Source organism: Rhinoderma darwinii, chromosome 2 (assembly GCF_050947455.1).
Source record: "Rhinoderma darwinii isolate aRhiDar2 chromosome 2, aRhiDar2.hap1, whole genome shotgun sequence".
NCBI lineage: Eukaryota > Metazoa > Chordata > Amphibia > Anura > Rhinodermatidae > Rhinoderma > Rhinoderma darwinii.
The window spans coordinates 253,024,447-253,051,131 of NC_134688.1; the positions used below are offsets into that span (position 1 = coordinate 253,024,447).

At 42.3% G+C, this 26,685-nt stretch overlaps 1 protein-coding gene across 3 annotated transcripts in view; it reads left to right on the plus strand.

Moving 5' to 3' along the window:
* PTP4A2 (protein tyrosine phosphatase 4A2) overlaps positions 1-26,685 on the plus strand; it is a 46,486-nt gene that overhangs the window by 14,544 nt on the left and 5,257 nt on the right. For 2 of the 3 annotated variants that reach the window (XM_075853149.1, XM_075853148.1), the window contains exons 2-5: positions 14,983-15,637; positions 23,451-23,543; positions 24,926-25,056; positions 25,821-25,895. In XM_075853149.1, the coding sequence (XP_075709264.1) occupies positions 15,542-15,637; positions 23,451-23,543; positions 24,926-25,056; positions 25,821-25,895 (395 nt within the window). In that variant the 5' untranslated portion in view covers positions 14,983-15,541. The remainder of the gene's footprint in view (positions 1-14,982; positions 15,638-23,450; positions 23,544-24,925; positions 25,057-25,820; positions 25,896-26,685) is intronic. The other variant, XM_075853150.1, reaches the window with a different exon arrangement.

Consider the following 26,685-nt stretch of genomic DNA (forward strand, 5'->3'; position numbering starts at 1 on the left):
TTTCGGTTTGTTTGTCAGGGTTCTGTTCCGACATGAAGCTCCGATGGAACCCTGATGCAGATGTGAACGAAGCCTGAGGGAATCCTTGAAACAGTGTAGCAAAACACGCTCAACTGTTTCTCGTAAACCCAGCCACCTTGTATTTCAGTTGCTGGAGCCCAGCGGCAGAAAGTAGAACGGGGCTCGGGTGCCCCATTCTAAAGATTGATGCGGTTCACACCACTTAGACCTGCATCTATCGGACTTTTATGGCATAACCTGTGGATATGCCATACTGTAGATGTCCAAGATGGGAATAACCCGTTTAATATGAAAAATAAATAAATAAATATACTAACTTCTGATTAAAACTGTTCACACTGAGTTGTTTTACATGGAAAACGCGCCATAAAACGGCTGAGAATGCAGAACATTGATTTCAATGGGAGGCGGAGGCTTCTTTTTTTTTTTTCCTTGAGCGGTTAAACTGGCTTGCGGGAGTAAGAAGCGAAATGCCCTAACTTCGGTGGTTTACGTCTTTGACCTCCCATTGACAAACGCGGCAAACGGCGTGCAGGCAGATCAAAATCTGCCTCAAAATTCCAGATGGAATTTTGCGGCAGAATTTTATGCCTGCAAAAAACTGTGTGAACATAGCCTTACATAATTTATCAATTGAAGATATTTCCTGGGGTATCTATAAAACCATGTACATTCACAGATGTTCACACACTCCACGCAAGAAACCGAAGTCTGGTTAAAACTCCCTGCAGTTAACCCCGGAACCCACGTGTTAGTTTCATACACGTAAAATATGGAGAGTTAGGGTATGTTCACACACAAACTCAAAAATGTCTGAAAATACGAATCTGTTTACAAGGGAAGACCGCTCCAGCTTTTCAGAAGTTTTTTTTAAGCCACTTGCGATTTTCATTACGTTTTTTTACGGCCGTTTTTGGAGCTGTTTTCAATAGTCAATGAAAAACCGCTCCAAAAAACGTCCCAAGAAGTGTCCTGCACTTTTTCGTGGCCGTTTTTTTTTACGCAAAACTGGCGGTTTATATAGAAAAAGGATTCTAGTACAGGAGTGTGCACAATAATAGTTTTCCTAAGGGACTTTTATTAGGATTCTGCTTCTATATACAGCAACTACTGCCCGTAGTCGGTGCTGCCGGCTGCTCGTTACACTGCATTAAGAGACTGAGCGTCCTGTTCGTCTCCATGCCTCCCGTATAAAGAACGTCCGCCAGCGTCGTAAAGTGTGATCGTGATCCTACAGTGCTGGCGGCCGACCTGAATAAGGGAGCCATGGGGATGAGCAGGACACTTTCTCCTAACGCGTAGTTATGAGCGGCCGGCAGCACAGACAGGCTACGGCCAGTCCGTACTGTATTTAGAAGCAAATTGCTAATACAAGTCATTTAGAAAAATTATTATTGTGCACACTTGTTTTTCTATGCCCGTGTAATAGGAGGTTTAAGGCCGTATTCACACCAGCGTCTGATTTGTGTCTGCAAAAAAGGAACGTTTTTCATGCATATGACTGTTGCATCGGTGTGGTTTCTGTGTCATCCGTTTTTCTCCTCTGCAAGCATTTGCTGGTGTCACTTTTTTTCTTCACCATTTCTTTCAGCTACTGATCCGTGAAAAACTGACAGCACTCAGATGTCATCCATGTGCTGTCTGGTTTTATCACACACTCATAGACTCACGACTCAGTGGGCGAGTCTGGTCTGCAAAAACGGACCAGAATGGGACATGTAGTAAGTTTGTTGCAACAGACACAAGCTCCATTGTGTTGCATGGTTTAGAGTGCTGTTAAAACAGACAGCAAACTGACAAACGCGCTCGTGTGAATAAGGCCTAACTTCACCATTTTTTGTTAGTTTGGAATTGAAAATCACCCCCAGGTTTCCATTGTCTGGGCCCTGATCAGCAAGCAGAAACTTGGGGCGTTGTATGACGTGGATAGTGTTGGAGGGGTACTGTGGTTAACTGCAGTCACAACTGATTATAGAAGTGTCACACTGACCACCTAACCGTGTGCTGTGACCGCAAACAAAGTCCATTCCCTGACCGGAAAAACTTCTGAACACACCGCTCAGCATGGCCTCTGTATTCGGGATGGGTCTGTGGCAAAGGGGACTAGAGGGCATCCTGAGGAGACCTGCGCTGTGTTTTCTGCATGTTCTTGTCTACAGATAACATTGCAAGACCACATATATAAGCTTATTTGGTTGCCCTGTAACCCCTAAGAACCCGTTCAATACATCTTGTGTTATTTAAGACTGCTTGAATGATGTGGCAAGAATGAAAATGTTACGATTTCAAATCAAATAACCCGAACAAAGAAAAATTTTATATATATATATATATATATATATTTCATTCTAAAATGAGTTTTCAAGGATCTGAAGACACGGCGTATTGATGACGGCTGCTCTTATAGCTCTGAGTATGTTCTCAATGCTTAGCGATGCACGTCAGACATATGATTATACCGGATTTATCCCATCTTCTCCGTCAATGATGCCTCCTCTGGGGCAGTCTGGTTGATGCTTTCTTTCTTCCCTAGAGACTGAGCACTTTATCTGAAAAAACAATTTACCCAGTTTACGCTCATTGAATTTCCACACAGTTTGGAAGCGCTTACAATGTAAAGCGGTAAATGGAATTTTGTGTCTGTGCACTGGGCAGTCCTTTTGTATTTCATAATGCCAAAATCTAGCGTGTGCGCGCCGGCTACCATGTTTTCCCCTGTGCTCTGAAGTATCCTACGCCTGGCGGCAGACATTGCAATATTAGTTCATATAATACACTGATGAAATTTCATACTGAGCTCACCTATCCCATGTCTAATGAATCTCTGCATCCAATTTATTGTTTTTATATCTTTTTTTTTTTTTTTTAAGGGATTAGCCTTGCAAACAAACTGGAGGGAGGTTACAAGGAGATGGTGTGTTTAGGGGTCACAGAGTAGCGCGCACAAGGACAAGCTGCAGGATATGGCTCATGTGAAGTAAGGACGTGAAACATGTCTACCACACACCCTTCTAGCTCCTTTTGCTTTCTATTTTGCTGATCAAGATGTCAAATTTCTCTTCCTGTCCCTCTTGCCATTCCCGAGACCTTTTCAATGTCCGTTGGTCTCTCATAGAGTAACCCAATTCATTCGACTCTTGGATATGATAGTAAATTGGTTCTCAATAATCCTTTAGGGAACATTACAGGACATGTAGGGATGTGGAGGAGTTGCCCGTAGCAACCAATTAGAGACCTGCTTTCATTTTCCAAAGGACATCTAAAAGATGTAATGCAATTGGTTGATATGGGCAACTGCGCCACTCTTTACTTGCACTAGAATTAATAAACCTCCCCCACTGTGCCTCTCTCTGGTACTCCTTCGCTTACCGTTTGTTTAATGTGGTTCTAACCGCGCCGAAACCTTAACGTGTGAATGGACCTGCAGCGTAAGTTCACATGTGGCAGGTTTCGTTGCAGAAATTTCTGTGAAAAAATCTGTTCCACTCAAAAGAATGGAACTTGCAGAAATCCATGTGCTTGCTGCAGAAACAACCCCATACAGATGAAAGGAAATTAAAAAATCTGCTGCGTGTGAATTCACTCTAAGGCCCCATTGGGGCACACAACGGTATTTTTCATCAGTAATTACTGACTGTAATTACGGACCCATTAATTTCTAGTGGCCACGGACACCTTGTAGTATTTTTACTGATGGGTGTCCGTGCTGAAATTTTTTTATAGAACCTGTCCTATTCTTGTCAGTAATTACGGCACAGACTCTCCCATAGAAGCCTATGGGAGCTTCCGCAAATACGAACGGCTACTGATGTGCATCCGTAAACCGTCGGTAGATACCGGAGCATTGCTAGGCAACATGTTGACATCATTTGCAACCTCCCTCTTTTTATACGGATCTGTATATACGGATGCCTATGGAGCTGTATTTACAGACAGTATTTCGGGATGGATGAAAATACTGTCGTGTGGATTGGGCCTGAGGCCTCATGCACACGGCTGTGCCCGTAATCACAGTCCGCGAGATTCACAGTATTGCAGCCTTCTCCCGTTCACTTCAATGGAAGAAGGCTGTAGTACTGTGAATCGCTGCTACAGGTGTCGACGATAAACCGTGAACAAGTAGAAATTAAGGGGAAACTGCACTCGTATGAGTGCTGCATCCCCTTCAAAACACCTGATCGGCGGGGGTCCCATTAGTTGGATCCCGACCCATCAGCTATTGATGGCCTAACCAGAGGATAGGCCATCAATTTTTAGGAACCAGAAAATCCCTTTAGCTCCTTCACGACGGCCATATACGTTCCAACTGCCGAATCCCTGGCCAGAGCGTGGGCCCCTGACGTCAATGTACAAAAACCCCCTTACAAATAAAATAAAATTATATTTTTTTTTTTTGCCGTTTAAAAACTCAGACGGCTGGGAAATGGATTCAAAGTTTGAGAGAAACTGCAAAACGGGCATGAAAAACTGACAGTTCTGTTTTTTTAACGGCCTTTTTTTATTTTTTTTAAATAAATAAAATAATAATAAAAAAAATAAATATATATATATATATATATATATATATATATCTTTTTTTTCTTCATGGTTTTTAGTGATTGCTCATAATAAAAATTTAAAACGTTGAATTAAACTAATCTAGAAAATGAAAGCCTCAAGTCTTGTAAAAGTATTTTATATTCAAAGTGGATGCAAAGATGTTATCGTTTAAAGCCGTGCATATCAGAAATGAAACATTTGCCCTGGGCACTGGCATCAATGACCTTTGGTCACGAGAGGGTTAAAGAGGCTCTGTCACCAGATTTTGCAGCCCCTATCTGCTATTGCAGCAGATAGGCGCTGCAATGTAGATTACAGTAATATTTTTATTTAAAAAAAACGAGCATTTTTGGCCAAGTTATGACCATTTTTGTATTTATGCAAATGAGGCTTGCAAAAGTACAACTGGGCGTGTTGAAAAGTAAAAGTACAACTGGGCGTGTATTATGTGCGTACATCGGGGCGTGTTTACTACTTTTACTAGCTGGGCGTTGTGTATAGAAGTGTCATCCACTTCTCTTCACAACGCCCAGCTTCTGGCAGTGCAGATCTGTGATGTCACTCACAGGTCCTGTATCGTGTCGGCACCAGAGGCTACAGTTGATTCTGCAGCAGCATCAGCGTTTGCAGGTAAGTAGGTACATCGATTTACCTGCAAACGCCGATGCTGCTGCAGAATCATCTGTAGCCCCTGGTGCCGGCTCGTCTGACACGATGCAGGACCTGTGAGTGACGTCACAGCGTGATCTCTCGAACACGCTGTGTCTGCACTGCCAGAAGCTGGGCGTTGTGAAGAGAAGTGGATGATACTTCTATACACAACGCCCAGCTAGTAAAAGTAGTAAACACGCCCCGATGTACGCACATAATACACGCCCACTTGGACTTTTACTTTTAAACACGCCCAGTTGTACTTTTGCAAGCCTCATTTGCATAAATACAAAAATGGTCATAACTTGGCCAAAAATGCTCGTTTTTTAAAAATAAAAACGTTACTGTAATCTACATTGCAGCGCCGATCTGCTGCAATAGGAGATAGGGGTTACAAAATCTGGTGACAGAGCCTCTTTAAGCTTGATTTGAGTAATACAAGTTATTACAGCAAGCTACTGCTGGGCTGAAGAGAAGGCACAGATTGTCTGCTACCTAAGAGATGCTGCGTGGGGGGCTGTGTGATATGAAGATTCTCAGACTTTCGGCTGACATACGTAGCTCAGCATGTTGACGCGTTCTGTGAGGCTGACACCCTCTTCCTGGAGTCTCTTCAGAGAACCTCGATTTCCTCTGGCCGCACAGGTTCGATCTCCTAGACTGCAGGCACAGAAGTCATGGGTTTATGAGCATTGCATATTCCATAGTCCAGAGATGTCATGTCTATTAGTAATGAAAGTGCCTGCCATAGTATTTGAACACCGGCTTGAGTTCTTATATATGGCTTAAAACTAAATCACGCTTTTTCTGCCAGTTACACATGACTGTGCCACTCTGGCCTTTTTTTTACGGCATCTGAGAGGCACCCGATAGTTTCCACGGACCCATTCACTTTAGCGGGTTATTAGGGTCCGTGAAAACTGACCTGACTCCGATCCGTGGAAAGATGAGACATGTTCTATCTTTTCATGTATCACGGATTTGACTCGACCGGCACACGCGGTCATGTGCTTCAGGCATTACAGATAATATCACTGAAACAATGTTGTAGTATTAGGAGCCCTATGAAAACCTGTTTGGTATGTGGATTAGTAGAAAGTCACCCAAATAACGGTGCAGTCACACCTGGCAGATTTTGTTGTGACTGAATATCCGTTCCATTCATCTGAGTGGAATATGGAGAAATCCATGTACCTGCTTCAGAAACATCCACATTCAGATGACGAACTGATTTTCAGTTGCAACACAATCTGCTGTGTGTGACTGCACCCTTAGGCCTTGTTCACACAGTGCAGTTTTTGCATGTATTTTTTAAGACCAAGACCGGAGCATAACCTAAACAGAAGAATTATGTAAAGGAAGGCCTTGTTATAGGTCTTCTCTTCTGGATCCAGTTCTGATTTTGGCTTAATGCATAATCTGTATCAAATCTGCACTGTAAGAACATGGTCTAATGGGCAATGGCCAATGATTGGGCAAACAAGTGTTCCCGATCACTGCCCTGAGTAATCCGTGTAATAATCAGCCGATGAGCGAGCAAACGTTCATTCATCGGCTGATTTTTTTTTTTTTTTTTTTTTTTTTTTATGCAGCAGAAAATATTCTCGGTGTCTGCAGCATATCTCCCTGTGTCAACTGGGAGACGCGCTGCCGACATGATAGAAACGTATGGAAACAAGCGATCACAGTAACGACTGCTCATCACCATACTAGCTCGTTGTGCCCATATCGCTCCGTGTAATAGGACCTTTAGTGGAAATTGACAGAGGGATTCCAGCAGTGACATTTACCTCAACATTTCCCTTCCCTGTATATAATGTGCCATGTGAACGGTAGAATGGAATTATTTTTTTTTTATAAATGTCACATTCTTTATAGTGTTATGCTACTATTTTATTTGTTTTTAAATATTGTGCAAAAACTTTATGAACAGGTGCTCTTATTTCATATAACTGATATTGCAGTCGTTTCTTATTTAATGGATCCTCATTGCACTTGCGCTAAACAAATGTTATCTGACCTACATAAATCCATCACGTGTTGAGTTCTTCTAGGTGTGAAGATTTGTGAAAGTTGACGTTTGCTGCCACTCGACTCATTTTATGGTTTATTGTACGCTGGTCCACATACTTAGGCCCCATGCACACGAACGTAAAAACGGCCGTAATTACGGGCCCATAGACTTCTATTGGCCACGGGTACCTTCCCGTTTGCTTACAGGAAGGTGCCCGGGCCGTTGAAAAATATAGAACATGTCCTATTTGAGGCCGTAATTACGGCACAGGCAGGCCCATAGAAGTCTATGGGGCTCCCGTAATTACTTGTAGCTACTTGTGTGCACCCGTAATTACGGGAGCGTTGCGAGGTCAGGGGATAGTCACTGTCCAGGGTGCTGAAAGAGTTAAACGATCAGTGTGGGATAGAGAGAAGGGGCTACACTGGTCAACAGTAACTCTTTCAGCACCCTGGACAGTGAGTACCATGCTCGGCGCTCACAATATACATGTCAAATGTTAACTTCAAAAACCTGTAACAAAAAAAAGTTAATACTTACCCAGGACTCCCTGCCTCTTCCTCCAGTCTGGCCTCCTGGGATAACGTTTCAGCCCATGTGACCGCTGCAGCCAATCACAGGCTGCAGCGGTCACATGGACTGCCACGTCATCCAGGGAGGTCGGACTGGATGTCAGAAGAGGGACGCGTCACAAGACAACGGCCGGGGTACCTATGAACTTCTTTTACTTTCAATCGCTGCAAAAACTGCCCGTGAGGGCTGCCCCTTCTCTCTATCCAGCGCTGATAGAGAGAAGGGGCTGCCGATTTAGTGCAGTGCAATATAGCCGAGGGAAAACCGGTTTCTGTAAATACAGGTGACAAAGGACCCGTATTTATGGACGGGAAAAAATAAGTTTGTGTGCATGGGGCCTTCGTATATGTGACTGAATTTGCTGTGCCACCATTCTTTCTGAAATGAGAAGCACATGGATACCTCTGACAGTTGTTTGCAACAATTTGTGTTGCAACTTTTAGAATAGCCCTGTAAACGTAGTAATGTGACCTGTTTTAATATTAAAAGTGCGTTTCTGGCATGTAATTATACCACGTTGAATATGGATGCCAGCGAAGCCTTGAAATAGGAAAGTATTGATCATGTTGCTGCCATTTTTGTTCAGAGTTTAGATCTGGCTGGTGTGCTGCATCATTATGTATTGGTTATGGCCAGGTCATCTTAGGCCCTGTTACCACAGATTTTTGGCGCTCTTTTCAAAGTGGGAACCACGTCTGAAACCCTGCCAAAAAAAGGTCAAACGCCACACGTGGATTTTTGATGGGAGGTGGAGGCGTTTTTTTGCGAAATAAATGCTTGTAGGGAAAAAAAGTCATGCCCTTTTTTTCAGGCATTTCCGTCTTTGACCTTCCATTGACATCAATAAGAGGCAAAAAAAAGCTATTTTCGCAGCATTTTTTGCTCACGGCAAAATGGCCGTGGCCAAAAAACTTGGCAAAGAGGGCAGGCAGGTCAAAATCTGCTACAAAATTCCTAAAGGAATTTTGAGACTGTTTTTTTTTTTCCGCCTGCAAAAAAAAAAAAGTGTGAACTAGGCCTTAAAGGGTTTGTTCAGGTGTATGCGAAGTATTGGCAATAACTGAAAAGATAGTTGAATAACTTTGTGTCTGCTTAGTAAAGGCTGTCAATAGGATGTCACCGCTTGCATCCCAGCCCATTTAGGATGGAATTGGGACCACAAGTCTGTAAGCCTTAGGTCTGATGCGTATGGCAGAATCCATTGCACAGAACCTGTACGGCAGTGCATGAAGGCTGTATGGTTCCTTAGAATAAAATAGCTTCGTACGTATGGAGTCCAATGGAACATTGTGTGTATTTGTCCCTGAGGGATCATGCACACGGCTGTGTTCCGTAATAGGGTTACCATAGATATGCATGAGGCCTCCACTGTATACTTCAATTTCATATGAAGCTGTATGAATCCATAAGAGGAAAAAAAAGCTGCGTGTTCAATCTGACTATGTATGCCTGTAAAATGTCTGTACATATACGACAGCCTGTATGACGTGCATGGAAGCCGTGTTGCTTCATACCAAGGACGGTGCTGGCTTTGCTGTGTGCATGAACCCTTCTGCTGGAAACCTGAAGTAATGTGTAAAATATATACATATATTGTATACTAATATCACACGCTGTGCCTAAAATATATATTCCTAAACCCTCAGAACCGCTATTTAGGGCATGAAAATCTCCAGTAACCACCAGCTTTCTATTGCTAGGACCCCGACATGTAACTCCCCATATAATCGCTTTACAGACCCCTGTGTGTGTGATATGGGAGGTGGTAAGGGAATATTGAGGTAAACGGCAGTCATGGATTTTCATATTTTGAGATTGGATGTGTTTTTTTTTATTTTATTTTTTTTCTCCTCCTGGGTTTTGACTGCTGGTGTAATGCTCATGGAACATTGCCTTGTTTCCTCTATTTGCATGTGTTTCGGAGGTTCTCTTGAACAGTATGTCCATGTTCCTTTGCTCTGACTATTTTGAAATGTGATCCCACCACTCCTCCAGTATCTGCATTTCGTACACCTTTCAAAATCTAAGCTGTTGCTGCCTGTACAAGGCCAGCCAGTCCGTGCAGCTTCTGGTTCCTGTCCAACATAAAGGTAGTAAAGCAGGACCTGTGTGTAGGAGTCTGCTCCAATAGGTGGGGGTTTGAGTCTCTCAGTCCTAAATTCTTGGCCCTGCGTCCCTCACATGGACTTCGTGGCCCTGCTTTGTTCACATGTCGCTGATCGTATTAAATATGAGGAACTGGATTATTCAGGTACCAACCGCCTTGGCAAAACAATATAACAATAAAATTACTGTGCCATTTCTAGTCACGAGGTTAGAAGCCAGAAATCTATGCCCTTCATATTCAATACCTTAAGATAAAGTGCAACATTAAGGCCCCATGCACAGAACCGCAGATTTCGTGTGTACTTATGGACCGTAATTACGGACCCATTCATTTCTATGGCTGACTGACCCCTTCCCGTATATTTACAGGAAGGCGTCCATGTCGTAGAAACCTTCCGAAAAAAAATAGGACATGTCCTATTTATTTTATTTTTATCTTACGGACCGTGCTCCTATACTTTATAATGAGAGAACGAGCTGCAAATGCGAGTTACTTTCGCCGCCCGTGCCGGACCGTGATTACGGGCACGGTCGTGTTCATGGGGCCTAAGGGCCCGTGCACACAACCGTAGGTTTCATCCTGAAATTACAGACCCATACATTTTTATTGGCCACGGACACCGTTCCGTATATTTACAGATGTGTCTGCCGTAGAAATTATCTGCAAAAATATAGAACATGTCCTATTCTTGTCTGCAATTTCATCAGACTCGCCCATAGTTTATGGGCACTTCCGCAATTGCAGATGGCTACGGATGTGTATATGTAGCCGTTTGGTCCATATTTGTGGACAGTGAAAACTCTTACGGTCGTGTGCGTGAGGCCTAATCCTAACAGAAACTTACTTCCTCATATCCCCTTCTACTGTTATGCATGGTCAAGCGGTATAAAGACTTTGGAGTTTACTTTCGCTATTGTGCATATTCTACAAACTCTCAATGTGACCAAACTAAAGGTGCCCATACACATTGGAGTAAATGTGACCGGCAGACCATTTAAAGCAGGGGTCTCAAACTCGGCCGGGTAAATGGGCCACATATAGAAAAAAAATGTGAAGTTGACCGTCCGCATTAATTTCAAGTTTGATACAATACCATATTATTGTTAATGTAGTATCGTTATAGTAGTTCAAATAACGAATTGCTTACTATAACAATAAATGTACCGGACGCTCTACGTGCTTATTTTAACAATTCGGTTTAAGTGTTGCTAAATACAGTCTGGCTGCTCAGTTGGCAGTGTTTGGCAGGCACAAGAATGGAACCGTTCCCTTTTGTAGTTAGCTCGATTGGGGCTCCCTCTAGGAGTGGAGTCCCCAGCCAGAAGCTCTGCCGGGTATTCCTCTGCTGGATGAGCCCCTGAAGTCACTGTCCATATATGGATAGTGATGTCAGGGGATCCTCCTGGACCGGATTCTCCGGCTAGAGTGTTGCTCGGGCTGGGTATTCCTCTACTGGAGGGGCCCCTGAAGTCACTGTCCATATATGCAACGCTCTAGCTGTGGATTCCAGTCCTAGAGGGAGCCCCAATGGAGTGAACTACAATGGTATAGGGTAGGGCGCCATCTACAGGGGGCTGTGTGGTCCTTGCTCGCCTACCACCAACGATCCAGCAGGGTGGGAAAGGGATTGCGCTCCATCATGACGTCCTGAAGGAACGCTGGCACGCTCCCTATTCGTCCTCTCCCGAGGGAGCTTCGGTACCCCGCTGGCTGCGGATGACTGTCTCAGGGGCCACATGCAGGCTGTGTGTTTTGAGACCCCGGCTCTCCTGACTATTCAAAAGGTTATTTATTTTTATGAGAAATAAAATGATTTACAAAAAACAGACCTGTCAGGAAAGGGGACAGGTCCTATTTAAAGAGTTTTATAACTCAACCATTGCTTTAGTTGACTAAACATGTGTTTACTACTTGCCGAAACAGGACAAGAATACTCGTCCTGAGTGGCGGGTACTTTGCGCATTAGGACAAGCATTCTCGTCCTGTGTGACAGCCGTGTCTGCACATGATTGGGAGCGGAGCAACGGCTGTAATGCACAGCCGCAGCCCTGCTCTAATGGCGGATAAAAGAGAAACCTCCTTCTCTCCGCCGTCAACCCATTGCATGCCGCCATCACAGCCGATCGTGGCATTCAAAGTAAATAAGAGGGGGGACTGCCCTTTGATCGCATCACAGAAAATCCCTGTGTCGTGATCAAAGCCCATAACTTTTTCAGTACATTGCAGTTAAAAAAATCAAAATGAAAAATCCCTCTGGGATTTAAAAAAAAAAAAAAAAAAAAAAAGAAATTAATTAAAAAGACACAACCACAAATCTATTTTAAAAAGCTTTTTGATTGTAAAAAAATGTGTCCCAAAACATGAAATAATATAGACATATTTGGTATCGCCACGACCGTATCAACCTGTACAACTAATGTATAACATTATTTATGATCGGTGTATGTTTTTTTTTTTTGCATTTTCGCCAAAATAAAAATGTGTGTAAATTAAACAATAATGTAAATGTACCAAAAAAATGGTACCTACATAAAGTACAACCCGTCCCGCAAAAAACAAAGTCCAATACAACTACTTCGTACAAAAAATAAAAAAGTTATGAGCGTCAGGATGCAAAGAGGGAAATAGAAAAAATTTGTTCTGTTCTCAAGGCCAAAATTGGTCGGGTCCTTAAAGGGTTAAAGATGAAACCAAACAATAATATCAAGTCTCCCTATAGAAGAATTGATGAAATGCTCCCAAATATTCAGGGACACCATAAGATGTACCCATAGAAAAGAATGTGTATGTGTGACCTACACTCCAGAAATATTCAGTCTAAGGCTCTGTTCACAATGGCGACGTATCATCTGTCGTTAACCCTTTAGACGCTGCCCATAGACATCCTGTACTTCTGGGGTCCTCCGTACAGTTTATAGTGTTTTTATGTACTGTGTAGTATCTGATACACCGGCAAGGTTGGGAGCAAGAACTGTCTCTTTATCATGAGACTAGTTTGTCTTAACCCCTTCAGTGTGTTAGTCCTGCAGACTCCTGTTCTTGATGAATGATAGGTAGGTCACAAACCGTGTGAATGAAGACTTAAATTGCAGAAGAGGTGACTAACTAGTAGGTAGTGTGGGTGGTCTCTTAAAGTAGCTTGGCAACAACGGGCTATAGTTGGCCATAGACTTAACCATTCTTAGGCTCTTCACATCTGCATTGTGTTTTCTGTTCAGTCGTAGGAATGGAGAGAAACGTTTCCGTCATAGTACCCATTGATTTCAATGTGATTTTGCTTTTTTAGCCTCCGTTTCCAGTTCGGCTCCGTTCTGTCAGGTTTTCATCTTTTTGCTGGAAACAATATTTTAGGCTGGGTTTACACCTGCGTTGGTGTGTTCTGCTACGTCAGGAGCAGAACAAGTGAGTAACGGAACCAACTATTCCGTTGCATAACGGATATTGTCGACGGAATCCATTGACGTTAATGGATTCCATCGGGGTGTCCGTGATTTTTACCCGACACCGTAGCGCAGCATGCTGTGCTATGGTGTCTGGTAAATTCCGGCAAACCCTGCCGGATCTGCGACGGAGGAGCTTTCTGGGTGTTTGAGTTTTTGTTTTTTTTCTTTGTTTTTTAACATTGAAATAATTCGATGACTGCTACGAAACGGATCCTTTATTCATTCTGTTTAACAGATGAGTTGTTTTTTTTTTCTACTGTGCATGCGCACCACTTCCTGCATCCAAAAAATAAACCTAAATACAGAAAAAGATGGATCTGTATATTGGTTGCCTAACGAACAAAAAACGAAAAAAATATTAATAGTTTACCTTCCGTGTTTTCTCTTACGTCATTTTCTGTTTAAATTTGACAAATCCGTAAGAAATGGAAGGGCCTACACATGTGAACAGAGCCACAATGAGACATTTTCTTCTAAAGATCATGTTATGTAATTGTCACATTTATCATTGCAAGTACTCCATATGTCATATATATTTCATTGAAGACTACCGGGGTTGTATTCTACCTTTTTATTATATCAATTGAGCCTCCTTTTGGCATGGTAATGCTATGAGTGGGTTGTAGCCTATGTAATGCACTGGAATCTCATGAACTCCGGCAGCTCATTGATAAAGAGCTCAATGGCGGGGTGTTATGTGAACCATGTCCAGCAGCATGAATCCTGGCCAACCTAGTAGTCTGGGCTGTAAGCAGCCCACTCACTAACCTCTTAACTCATTAACTTCCTAGCCGGCCATTGACCCATTACTCTCCTAGCCAGTGCTTCCATACCATAGGTCATAGCACGGCTGCACGTTGCGATTCTCAGAAGCACAAGCTGCTACCCTTTGTATCTGTTCTATGCAGATTTGTGTTTGGTGACACTTATCTTTACTATGTAGTGTGAAGAGGTGTCTAGATATTTAATGTTCCATTCATAGTCTCTCGTGGGTGTTTATTGATAAAATAACTTCTTTACGTCAGTAGCTTCTAATTCTTGTACCATTTAGTGTTTTGTTTTTTTCTGATCACTGGGCTCTTCTTTTTCTTGGGTGGCATTGTTCTGGGTTATATATAGCGGCTTGTGGTATGTCGTAATGTGCTTTGCATAGAGCATTTTGTTTCGGGAATCTTTTGTAGTGTTTACATTATTGTCACGTGAACTCAAACTCGTAAAGGTTAAAGCAATAATTCATCTTTGTAATATGGAATGGCAAGCTTATGCTTTTGGTTCACGCCTGCGTCAATGTTTCTGTTACTATGCTTCTTCATAGGAGCTGAACAATGAAATGTCGGAAATGCCGGATAGGTTACATGACAGACACCATCGGTTCCCAACGGAACCCATTGGCGTTAATGGGTACCTTCTGGTTTCCGCCATGGTGTCTGTCGTTTTACAAAATAGCACCGCATACTGTGTTACTTTGACCAGCATTTTTTTTTACCTCCAACGCAGATGTGAACGATTCCTTACGTGTTTAGCTTTTCCTGCTGGTTATTTATGTAACCTGTGGCACCTTTACACTTATGCATTTGCTGTTTTTTTTTATTTTTATTCATGTTCTTATGGTGTCTTTATTTTCTCTGTTTCAGGGTTACTCTTGGAATATATGTCGCACATTTATGGCGATTCGGCGAGTAAGGACAGAATACTGCCAGGCTCAGCACAGCGTTGGTGCAGACAAGTGAGCAGAGAGGCTTTTCGGTTGACATCCTGAGCCCACCCCTCCAGTCTCTTGTCAGATTCAAAAAAGCATATGGGAGTTCTTATTTATTATCCCACCTCAAAGCCGAATATTTTTCACTACTTCACTTTTCCTTTTGTGAAGGGAAGAATTTTGAAAGGAAAATACTCTCCTTTAATGAGTGCCTCACAGTAGTAGAGCCCTTCGGTTTCAATATATATTTTTAAGTCCATTTTTCCTCGAAGGAGTAATGTGAGAGGTTTCTTTTGGATGCTCTTCTGCATCCCAAAAGATCTTATCTCCAAGAAATAAACATCTCTCATTTGGGACTTTGCAATAAATACTTTTTTTTCCACCTGCAAATATATATATAATTTTTTCTTTTTAGAAATTTTTAATATTTTGCTGTGAATTTTTCAGTTTTTTTTTTTTTTTTAAATAAAACGTATTTTTTTAAACTTATCACAATGAACCGTCCAGCTCCAGTGGAAATATCATACGAGTGTATGCGTTTTCTAATCACTCATAATCCAACTAATGCCACACTCAACAAGTTCACAGAGGTATGTAGTACTACTCAAACAGGTTTCTTGGGATATGGGAATGTGTTTCAGAGGCTTCTTCATACTGGGGACATTTGCCACTTAGGCTTTGTTCATATTTGCGTTGGAGACTCTGTTAAGGGCCTCCGCCACAGATCCGGAAGGGGTTACTGGAGACAATAGCGCAGCATGCTGCAAGGTTGTCCGGTAAAATCACGGACACGTCGATGGAACCCATTGAAGTCAATGGGTTCCGTCGGCCGCCGGCGCTCTCTGTAACGGAACCGTTGTTTCCAACATTCCCTTGTTCTGCTCCTCTGCGGAGAACAATGGAATGTCACTACACAGATGTGAACGAAGCCTTGTATTTTTTAATAATTTGTGACAAAATTATTATTCTAGTGTGTAATTTAAAAAAAAAATGTTTTTTAAATGTTTGTCAATCCAGGTTTTTTCCTTTTTTAATTTTTCACAATGTATGTCCACCTTTTTTGTATGGCATTTTTAGTCTACATACTGAGTAAGTAATACGTTCAATCATTTATCTTTGTACCACTGATGAGTCTGTAGTATGGACTAGAGAGAGCTGCATTCTGTTTTGCAGGCTTCAGAGCTGAAATCTCCTAGCATCTTTTGCTGGTTCAGTCCCTACACTGATTTCTTTGGTGATCGGTGTTCTGGGACATGTCACCTTTACACCAGGCACTGTACTGGAAATTATTTTGGTGCTTTGTGATGTTCATGCTACTTTGTAATCTAACATTATTTTGTGCATTGTATCCCTCTATGGCGACTTCTAAGATTATATTACTAACCACAAATTCTCCTGGTTTATATGATTAAGTATGTGCAGTAGGTAGCAAATCTAAAGGACAATTATTATGGTCTTATCCTATATTTGTACAAGAATCTGAATTTGTATGGGGAAAATGTGTAAAAACCGCTTCCATGGTAATGTCGAGATCTTAGCGGGCCTTGTGAATTCAAGGGCAAGCGGATGTTCTGCTCATCAGTCCGCCTTACTAGTAGTATTTAGTATCTGAGCAAGACCTAATGTGCAGGATTATCTGGATTACAGCCTGACCTGAAGGTGATCACTATAGACTCTTACTACTGTACCTGCTGAGAAAAGCTTACACTTCTAATGCTTGCCAAACATTTGACATAGGAAAAACTACTGTTAATTCCAGAATAAACTTCATAAAACTATACATTTGTAGATGCATGGAATTCATAATTGAATGTTTGTCTGTTTTTTTATTTTTTTTTTTATTTTTTTGCCCTCAGATTTTACTTATTTTACCTTGAAAGTAAAGTTACTGGGGATGGTAGACTGCTGGTGTCCGCACTTGTGTGCATTACTACAAGGCTGGGACCGGACGTCATGGTCAAAATGTTTTGTGTTTTTTTTTTTTTGCTAAGATTTGCAGCAAAATGCATTTTCACCGACGTGTGAACTCAACCTTAAATGCATAATTGTGCTGAGTTCTATTGCGTGGGAGCATCTCTTTGCGTGTTTTTTTATTTTTGAATGGCAAATGTACCTCTTACTTTGCCAATTTGGTGATTTACATCGCTGCAGCATATTTCTCATGTAGCAATGTAAATAGAGGTAATCTTGTTTAACCCCTTAATGACCAGCCTATTTTAAACCTTAATGACCAGGCTATTTTTTACGTTTTTCCATCGTCTCATTCCAAGAGCTATAACTCTTTTTTTTGTTTTTCCGTCGACATAGCTGTATAAGGTCTTGTTTTTTGCGGGAAGACTTGTAGTTTTTATTAGTACAATTTTGGAGCAGATGCGACTTTTTGATCAGTTTTTAATCACATTTTTTTTAAAGTCAGGATTCACAGAAAACAGCAATTTTTTCCGTCGTTTTTTATTTTATTTTTTTACGGCGTTCACCGTGTGGGTTAAGTAATGTAATAGCTTTATAGTCGGGGTCGTTACGGACGCGGCGATACCAAATATGTGTAACTTTTTTACTTTTATTTTGGGGATTTTTAATAGTAAAGCAGCCTGTAAGGGGAAAAAGTCGGTTTTTCATTTTTTTTTTTTTTTCACATTTTATTTTTATTAACTTTTATTTAACTTTTTTTTTTTTTTTTTTTTTTTTTACTAGTCCCACTAGGGGACTTTAATATGCGATTCTCCGATCGCTATTATAATACACTGCAATACTTTTGTATTGCAGTGTATTATGTCTGTCCGTTTAAAACGGACAGGCATCTGCTAGGTCATGCCTGCGGCATGATCTAGCAGGCATTCGCTCCAGGCAGACCTGGGGGCCTTTATTAGGCCCCCGGTTGCCATGGAAGACACAGGCACTCGGCGATCTTATCGCCGGTTGTCGGTGGGGGACAGAGGGCGCTCCCTCCCTCCCTCCAAAACCACTCAGATGCGGTGCTCGCTATTTCGCACCGCATCTGAGGGGTTAAACGGGTGAGATCGATACTAATATCGATCTCACCCGGCAGAGCAGGGACGCCCCCAGCCCTCAGCTACCTCTGGCAGCTGAGAGCAGGGAGATTTGACAGCTCCCTGCTCTGTTTACTTATTCCGATGCCGCGACGTAAAAAGTCTATGGCATCGGAATAAGGCCCGTTAGTGATCGACGTAAAAAGACTATGGGCCGGTCACTAACAGGTTAATGAGCCTCTGTCACCACATTATAAGTGGCATATCTTGTACATAATGTGATCGGTGCTGTAATGTAGATAACAGCAGTGGTTTTTATTTAAACTATCATTTTTGCCAGAGTTTTGGCCTATATTAGTTTTATGCTAATGACTTTCTTAATGGACAACTGGGCGTGTTTTACTTTTTGACCAAGTGGGCGTTATGGAGAGAAGTGTATGACACTGACCAATCCGTGACCAATCAGCGTCATACACTTCTCTCCATTCATTTACACAGCACATAGTGATCTAGCTAGATTACTATGTGCAGTCACTTACTCACATATTAACGTTACTCAAGTGTCCTGACAGTGACTAGACATCACTACCATCCAAGACGTGATTTCTATTCAGAATCCTGACACTTCCGTAACGTTTGTGTGAAATTTACAGCACAAGCGTAATCTCGTTTTTAAATGACTGTTTACAGCGTAATCTCGCGAGATTAGGCTTGCTGTGCTGTAAAACTCACACAAACGTTACCAAAGGGTCAGGATTCTGAATAGACATCACGTCTGGCTGGTAGTAATGTCTATTCACTGTCAGGACACATTTACCGCCTTCCACGACCAAAAACGTTTTTTTTTTTTCCCATTGATATAGCCATATAAAGGTTTTTGTTTTTTTTTTTGCGGGATGTGTTGTATTTTTTTTAGTGATATCATGTACTGGGAAACTGCAAAAAAAATAAAAACGACATGTTAACTTTTATTTTGCGGATCAATCTAATTACAGCGATACCAAGTTTTATGTAGTGTGTGGGTTTTTTTTTTTTTTTTTGGTTTAAGATGTACTATTTTTACAAAGAAATTTTTTTTGTTAAAAACCGAAACATTTCTATGTCGTCATATAATGAGGCTTAACTTTTTTTTTTTTCACTTTTCGGTCAATGGAGGAGACTAAGGGCTTGTTTTTCTTTCGGTGCGAGCTGTAGGTTTTATTGCTACCATTTTTGGTTATACAACTTTTTGATCCTTTTTTTTTTTTGGGTGAGATAAAATGATGGGGGGGCATCAATTGTGGTTTTAGTTACAAAGTAAAAGTTATATTTGAATAATTCAGAATTTTTAATATTACATTTTTTATTTTATTTTTGTACATTACTGATCACTTCAGATGATTTTTTTTTTTTACACTTCCAAAGAAACCCATGATGGCACGATGACCTCATAGACTTTAAAGAGGCTCTGTCACCAGATTTTGCAACCCCTATCTGCTATTGCAGCAGATAGGCGCTGCAATGTAGATTACAGTAACGTTTTTATTTTTAAAAAACAAGCATTTTTGGCCAAGTTATGACCATTTTCGTATTTATGCAAATGAGGCTTGCAAAAGTACAACTGGGCGTGTTGAAAAGTAAAAGTACAACTGGGCGTGTATTATGTGCGTACATCGGGGCGTGTTTACTACTTTTACTAGCTGGGCTTTCTGATGAGAAGTATCATCCACTTCTCTTCAGAACGCCCAGCTTCTGGCAGTGCAGACACAGCCGTGTTCTCGAGAGATCACGCTGTGACGTCACTCACAGGTCCTGCATCGTGTCGGCACCAGAGGCTACAGATGATTCTGCAGCAGCATCGGCGTTTGCAGGTAAGTCCATGTAGCTACTTACCTGCAAATGCTGATGCTGCTGCAGAATCATCTGCAGCCTCTGGTGCCGACACGATGCAGGACCTGTGAGTGACGTCACAGATCTGCACTGCCAGAAGCTGGGCGTTGTGAAGCGAAGTGGATGATACTTCTCATCAGAAAGCCCAGCTAGTAAAAGTAGTAAACACGCCCCGATGTACGCACATAATACACGCCCAGTTGTACTTTTACTTTTCAACACGCCCAGTTGTACTTTTGCAAGCCTCATTTGCATAAATACGAAAATGGTCATAACTTGGCCAAAAATGCTCGTTTTTTAAAAATAAAAACGTTACTGTAATCTACATTGCAGCGCCTACCTGCTGCAATAGCAGATAGGGGCTGCAAAATCTGGTGACAGAGCCTCTTTAAACAGTCTGATGGATGAGAGGAGCATGCAGGGAGGACATGATTTGTATCCTCCCAACAATCCTCTGTGTGCAGATCACTTCTAATAGAGATCTGATGGCCAACAGGTATCAGATTTATTGTTTTTCTGTACATCTGAAGCAGGGTTTAACCAGTTAGTGACCGCCAATACGCCTTTTCACTAACAGGCTTTATTCTGATGCATATGCCTTTTTACGGCACTGCATCAGGATAAAGTAAACAGAGCAGGGAGCCGTCAAATCTCCCTGCTCTCAGCTACCAGAGGCAGCTGAGGGCTGGGGGCGTCCCTGCTCTGCCGTGTGAGATCGATATTAGTATCGATCTCACCCGTTTAACCCCTCAGATGCGGTGCACAATAGCGAGCACCGCATCCGAGTGGTTTTTGAGCGAGGGATGGAGCTCCCTCTCTCTCCCACCGACACCCGGTGATAAGATCGCCGAGTGTCTGTGTCTCCGATGGCCTAAGAAAGGCCCCCAGGTCTGCCTGGAGCGAATGCCTGCTAGATCATGCCGCAGGCATGACCTAGCAGATGCCTGTCCGTTTTAAACGGACAGGCAGTAATACACTGCAATACAAAAGTATTGCAGTCTATTAATATGCGATTCTCCGATCGCTATTATAAAGTCCCCTAGTGGGACTAGTAAAAAAAAAAAATTAAAGTTAATTCTAATTTTTTATTTTTTTTTAAAAACATGAAAACCCACCTTTTTCCCCTTACAAAATGCTTTACTATTAAAAAAACAAAATAAAGTAAAAAAGTTACACATATTTGGTATCGCCGCGTCCGTAACGACTATAAATCTATTACATTATTTAACCCGCACGGTGAACGCCGTAAAAAATGTAATAAAAAAACTATGGCAAAATTGCTGTTTACTGTGAATCCTGGCTTAAAAAAAAATGTGATAAAAAGTAATCAAAAAGTCGCATCTACTCCAAAATGGTACCAATAAAAACGACAAGTCTTCCCGCAAAAAAAAGCCCTCATACAACCGCATCGGCGGAACAATAAAAAAGTTATGGCTCTTCAAATATGGAGACACAAAAACAAATAATTTTGAAAAAAAAGCGTTTTTAGGGTATGTGCACACACACTAATTACGGCCGTAATTGACGGACTTATTTCGGCCGCAAGTCCCGGACCGAACACAGTGCAGGGAGCCGGGCTCCTAGCATCATAGTTATGTACGATGCTAGAAGTCCCTGCCTCGCTGCCGGACAACTGTCCCGTACTGTAATCATGTTTTCAGTACGGGACAGTAGTTCCACGGAGAGGCAGGGACTCCTAGCGTCGTACATAAGTATGATGCTAGGAGCCCGGCTCCCTGCACTGTGTTCGGTCCACTACTTGCGGCCGAAATACGTCCGTCAATTACGGACGTAATTAGTGTGTGTGCACATACCCTTACTGTGTAAAAGTGGTAAAACATATAAAAAAATATGCACATTTTGGTATCGTTGCAATCGTAACAACCCGCTGAATAAAGCTATTGTGTTATTTATATCACACGGTAAACGGCGTAGATTTAAGATGCGAAAAAGTGGCGAAATTTCAGGTTTTTTTTTCTATTTCCCCCCCCCCCCTCCCCAAATTAATAAAAGTTAATCTATAGATAATATGGACCTCAAAATGGTGCTATTAAAAAAATACAACTTGTCCCGCAAAAAACAAAACCTTATACAGCTATGTCGACGCAAAAATAAAAAGGTTATAGCTCTTGGAATGCGACGATGGAAAAACGTAAAAAATGGCTTGGTCATTAAGGTTTAAAATAGGCTGGTCATTAAGGGGTTACAACATGAGACTATAAAAACAAGCACAAAAAAAACATCAACCGGTACGGAAGGAGAGGTCCCTTCCTGCGAGGAATTACAATCTACAAGGAAAGTGGGAGGAGACTGAAGTAGACAGAGGGTAGAAGCTGCTCTTGGAGTCGTGGCAGCAGGGTTATTGTAGGTTGTAAGCATTTTGCGGAGCAGGGTCTTCAGGCTGCCTTTGAGCTTGAATGATCGAGAGTTCCAGAGCGTGGGGGTTGCAGGGGAGAATTCTTGTAGACGATAATGTGAGGAGCAGATAAGAGAAAAACAAAGCAGAAGTGTTTGCCGTAATCCCCCGATACCTCCAGAAATGTATGGAGGAGTCTGCTTGTGGATCTGCATACAGTGGAAAGCTTCGATAACACCGCTATCCCAGCTTCTGACAGACCTATAAAAAAAGAAAATAGAATTTTAAATTTTTTTAATAAAATCCTGGGACATATATAATGAATTATTTTTTTATTACACATCCCCTGTGTTGAGGGTTTTATTTATTGTTTTTTCTGTCATGGATGCATATAATTTCTCCATCATGGAATTGATTATTAAATCCACACATTACCTGTCGCTAGTTTTTGTCCCCCTCGCCCTACCACCATTTGCTTTTATGCCTACAGTACGTGGGTGATTTCATACCACCCAGAGGCACCTTTTTATCTTGGGCGTTCTAGTGAGGAAGTACACATGTTTAGGATAGGCCATCCATAATTGATCGGTTGGGGTCAGTCTCGGGAATCCCTGCGATCAGTTTTGAAGGGGACGCGGCGCTCGTAGGAGCATTACTTCCCCCTTTATTACGGTCACTGCTCGTACTGTGAATCGCTAACACTTGTAGCGTCGGTTCACAGTATTAGTCTATTCACTTGAATGGGAGAAGGCTGTAATACCGTGAATCGCCCCTAAAAGTGTGTCTGCGATTCAGTGTTAGCAGCAAAAGAAATGAAGGGGGGAGCAGCACTCGTACAGCTGATCGGCGGGAGTGCCGGCAGTCGGACCCCCACTAGACAGATATTGATGGCCTCTCCTGAGAATGGGCCATTAGATTCTTATGACTGGAAAACCTTTTTAACAACTTCACTGAAAGAACGACTCAAGCTTCTTAATATTTCCAGGGAAAATACTCTTCGAATTTGAAAGAGAATCAACTGTTGATCAATCCTCACTAAATGGTTATAATATAAAGCGCATCTACCTACCAGCTTATGCCATGAGGAACCGTATTGCTGACCAATGAAAAATCAAAAAGTATTCTTCATTCTTCTTAATCCATAACTTGTTCTTCTTGTAAAGTGTTATTTTTTTTGTTTTTTCTTAGGAGCTGAAGAAATATGGAGTCACCACTCTTGTGAGAGTTTGTGAAGCCACATATGACAAGGCTCCGGTAGAGAAGGAAGGAATACAAGTGCTAGTGAGTGTTTACCATCCTGTTTTTTATCTTGCTCTGCGTAAAGCGGTTTTTGAAATATTGAAATACTAGACCTGCATGCAGAAAATTCTCGAAGGCTAAAGGCACAGGTTGCGTACTTTGATGCTGAAAATGCACGTAATTCTGCCGTTAAAACTGCACCTAATGGTGCATTTTTAGGTGCGTTTTTTTTTTGTTTTACATTTTGGTGCGGTTCTATGCTGCGGATTTTGGTGTGTTTTTTTTTTTTCCCGGTAAAACTAGTCCAATACAGTTCGCATGTGGAACCGCAGGATAATTTGAAATGCGGCAGATTTTAAAATAGGCACCGTAGGTCAATTTATGCACAAAAATCTGCACAGCGTAGATGAGATTTCTTAATGAAGGACATTTGACATATCCACACGATAGATGCTGGTCCCATCTGTCACATGCTGCCTCCCGATCATGTAATCCGCATGTGGCCGGGAGTCACGGAAACCGCATAACTTGCTGAGCTACGCAATTTCTGTAACTACTATGGGAGGTACGGAAATGGCATAGCTCAGCGAGTTACGCGGTTTCTGTAACTCCTGACCATGTAATCAGTATGTGACCGGGAGGCAGCAGGTGGCAGATGGGACCTGCATCTATCCTGTGGATGTGCCCTAAATGTCCTTCATGGGAAAACCCCTTTAATTACTTGCATATTTTAGGCTGGTTTCCAATGAATAGACTGTAACTAATCAGTGTCCCTAGCAACCAGACACGTTTGTGCCGTTCAGTTATGGGAAAACCCCTTTAACTCCAGTATTGCCATTTAGAGGGTAGAAAACGGCATGAAGCTTTGAAAAGACTTCAGCCGCGCTTTCACTTTGAACATCTTTAGCTTGCAACTCAAAATGAGCGCTGTGTTTAGCGCTGGGACCCAAAACTTCAGTCTGTTGCCATGGAAATTTGCGACATTGCTATGACGTTACTGAGCGTATTACTTTTGTGGCAAATAAAAAAAATTGCGTTACCAATTTTTATTCTATATAAAATCACCATCTATGCTGTGAAAAAGGAAAAAAAAAATACAAATATTCACCCTTCGAATGAGTCAAATCAGGGTCATGTATTTGGGTCACATGTTGTGCACCGACCGCTGGGGGCGTGTTTAGCCCTAGTGGACAGGTGGTCGTAACCACTGACTACCAATGAACTGTGGGCGCTGACGTGGCCAGGTAACCGGCACTGAAAACGCCGGTACATTGCTTCTGACAGACACCGCATCCGTCTGTAAGTAAATAATCATCACTCGTCATTTAAGCAATGAAAAATGTGTTACTCGGAAAACCCCTTTTCAGGCATCTGAAGTCGTTAGTCCTGGGAGTGATGTGTTTGCTTTTCTTTTACCGCTTTAGGACTGGCCATTTGATGATGGAGCGCCACCTCCTACGCAAATAGTGGATGATTGGCTAAATCTCTTAAAAACCAAATTTCGTGAGGAACCAGGTTGCTGCATTGCAGTACACTGTGTGGCAGGACTGGGCAGGTGGGTACATTGCTTCCAGATGTGCACATCATTATGTATTTTGAATGGAGAATATGAATATTTGACTCCTTTTTAGTCCCCTGTATTGTGTTTTTTGTTTTTGTTTTTTTTTGTGGGTTTTGGATGGGTTGCAAGATAATGTCAGTAAAAGATATGAAGCAGCATCTGGTGTGTTTGTGATGGATAATTGGTGTGCCATGGATCTGTTTAATTAGCGTAGAGCACTTATTATACTGGCGCTGGCAGGCGCTGCCTGTGGGCACAGGGGGTTTTGAGTGTTTGTAGAGGGGAATGTTGCTGGACCCAGACTGGCAGCTTGCTAAGATGCAGATGATAACGTGTATGGCAGCAAAAGTGAAGAAAACTGCAGGATATGAGCTGTGGGCTTAAACTAGGCTGATCGAATGCTTATTTTCAGTTGAGCTGGACTTTAATAAATGCGGTTATCATTAAATCTACTCTGGAGTAAGGTATGCAAAGAACTTTAACCCTTAACAGTATACCAGCGAAGCAGCTCATACTGTAGTCTTATTTGACCTACTTTTCCGTTTTACACCCAGCCAAATAATATAAGGGCGGGCAGTCAGGCTTTAGAGCAAATGTCGTTCTGCGCAGTGTTGTGGGTAGGTCTGGTAGTGGATGGGTGATGTGCAGTTGGTTTTAATCCAATTAATCATACTTTTCGGGTGTCTGCACCTCAGGTGAGCCCCAAGGATCCAGTCTATGAATTGCGCACACAACTAATCTCTGTACTGTCCTTCCAGGGCCCCTGTGCTGGTTGCTCTCGCGCTGATTGAATGCGGGATGAAGTACGAGGATGCTGTGCAGTTTATCAGGCAGTAAGTGAACTCATTAACAGACTTGCTCTCTTCCACCAACACCTCCTTCCTCCCTTCGCATCTTGACCTTACCTCCTGAGACTTCCGTTCCTGTCTAAACAATGCTCTGCAAAAGCTGCTTGTTAAACCGTTTTATTCAGACTTTATACGTCTTGCTTAAATAGGGGAGCGAGCAGCTTTCTGGAGAAAGTGGACCTACACCACCCTTTTCTTATGGCATCTGTGGTTAAGTGCATTGGATGCATAACCTATATATGCTTAACCCCTTAGTGACCACCAATACGCCTTTTCACGTCGGTCACTAAGGGGCCTTAGGCTAGGCTGACGCCTTTTAACGTTCGCCTAGTCTAAGTCCTGCACGGGTCTCCCGTGCAGGCAGGAGCCGGGGCTCTGCTGTCTGATGACAGCTGAGCTCCTGCTCAAACGCCCGCGATCGAAGTTTACTTCGATCGCGGCCGTTTAACCCGTTAAATGCCGCCGTCAATAGCGACCGCGGCATTTTAACTTTGTTTACAAAGGGAGTGAGCTCCCTCTGTCACCCATCGGCGGCCCGCGAATGCAATCGCGGGTCTCCGATGGGGTGTCATGGCAGCCGGGGGCTTGATAAAAGCCCCCAGGTCTGCCCTGGACATATGCCTGTTGGGACGCGCCGGAGGCACGTCCTAATAGATTGCCTGTCAGATTTACACTGACAGGCAATAATGCTCTGGTATACGAAGTATACCAGAGCATTATAGCAGCGATCTGAAGATCGCACAGTAAAGTCCCCTAGTGGGACTAATGAAATAAA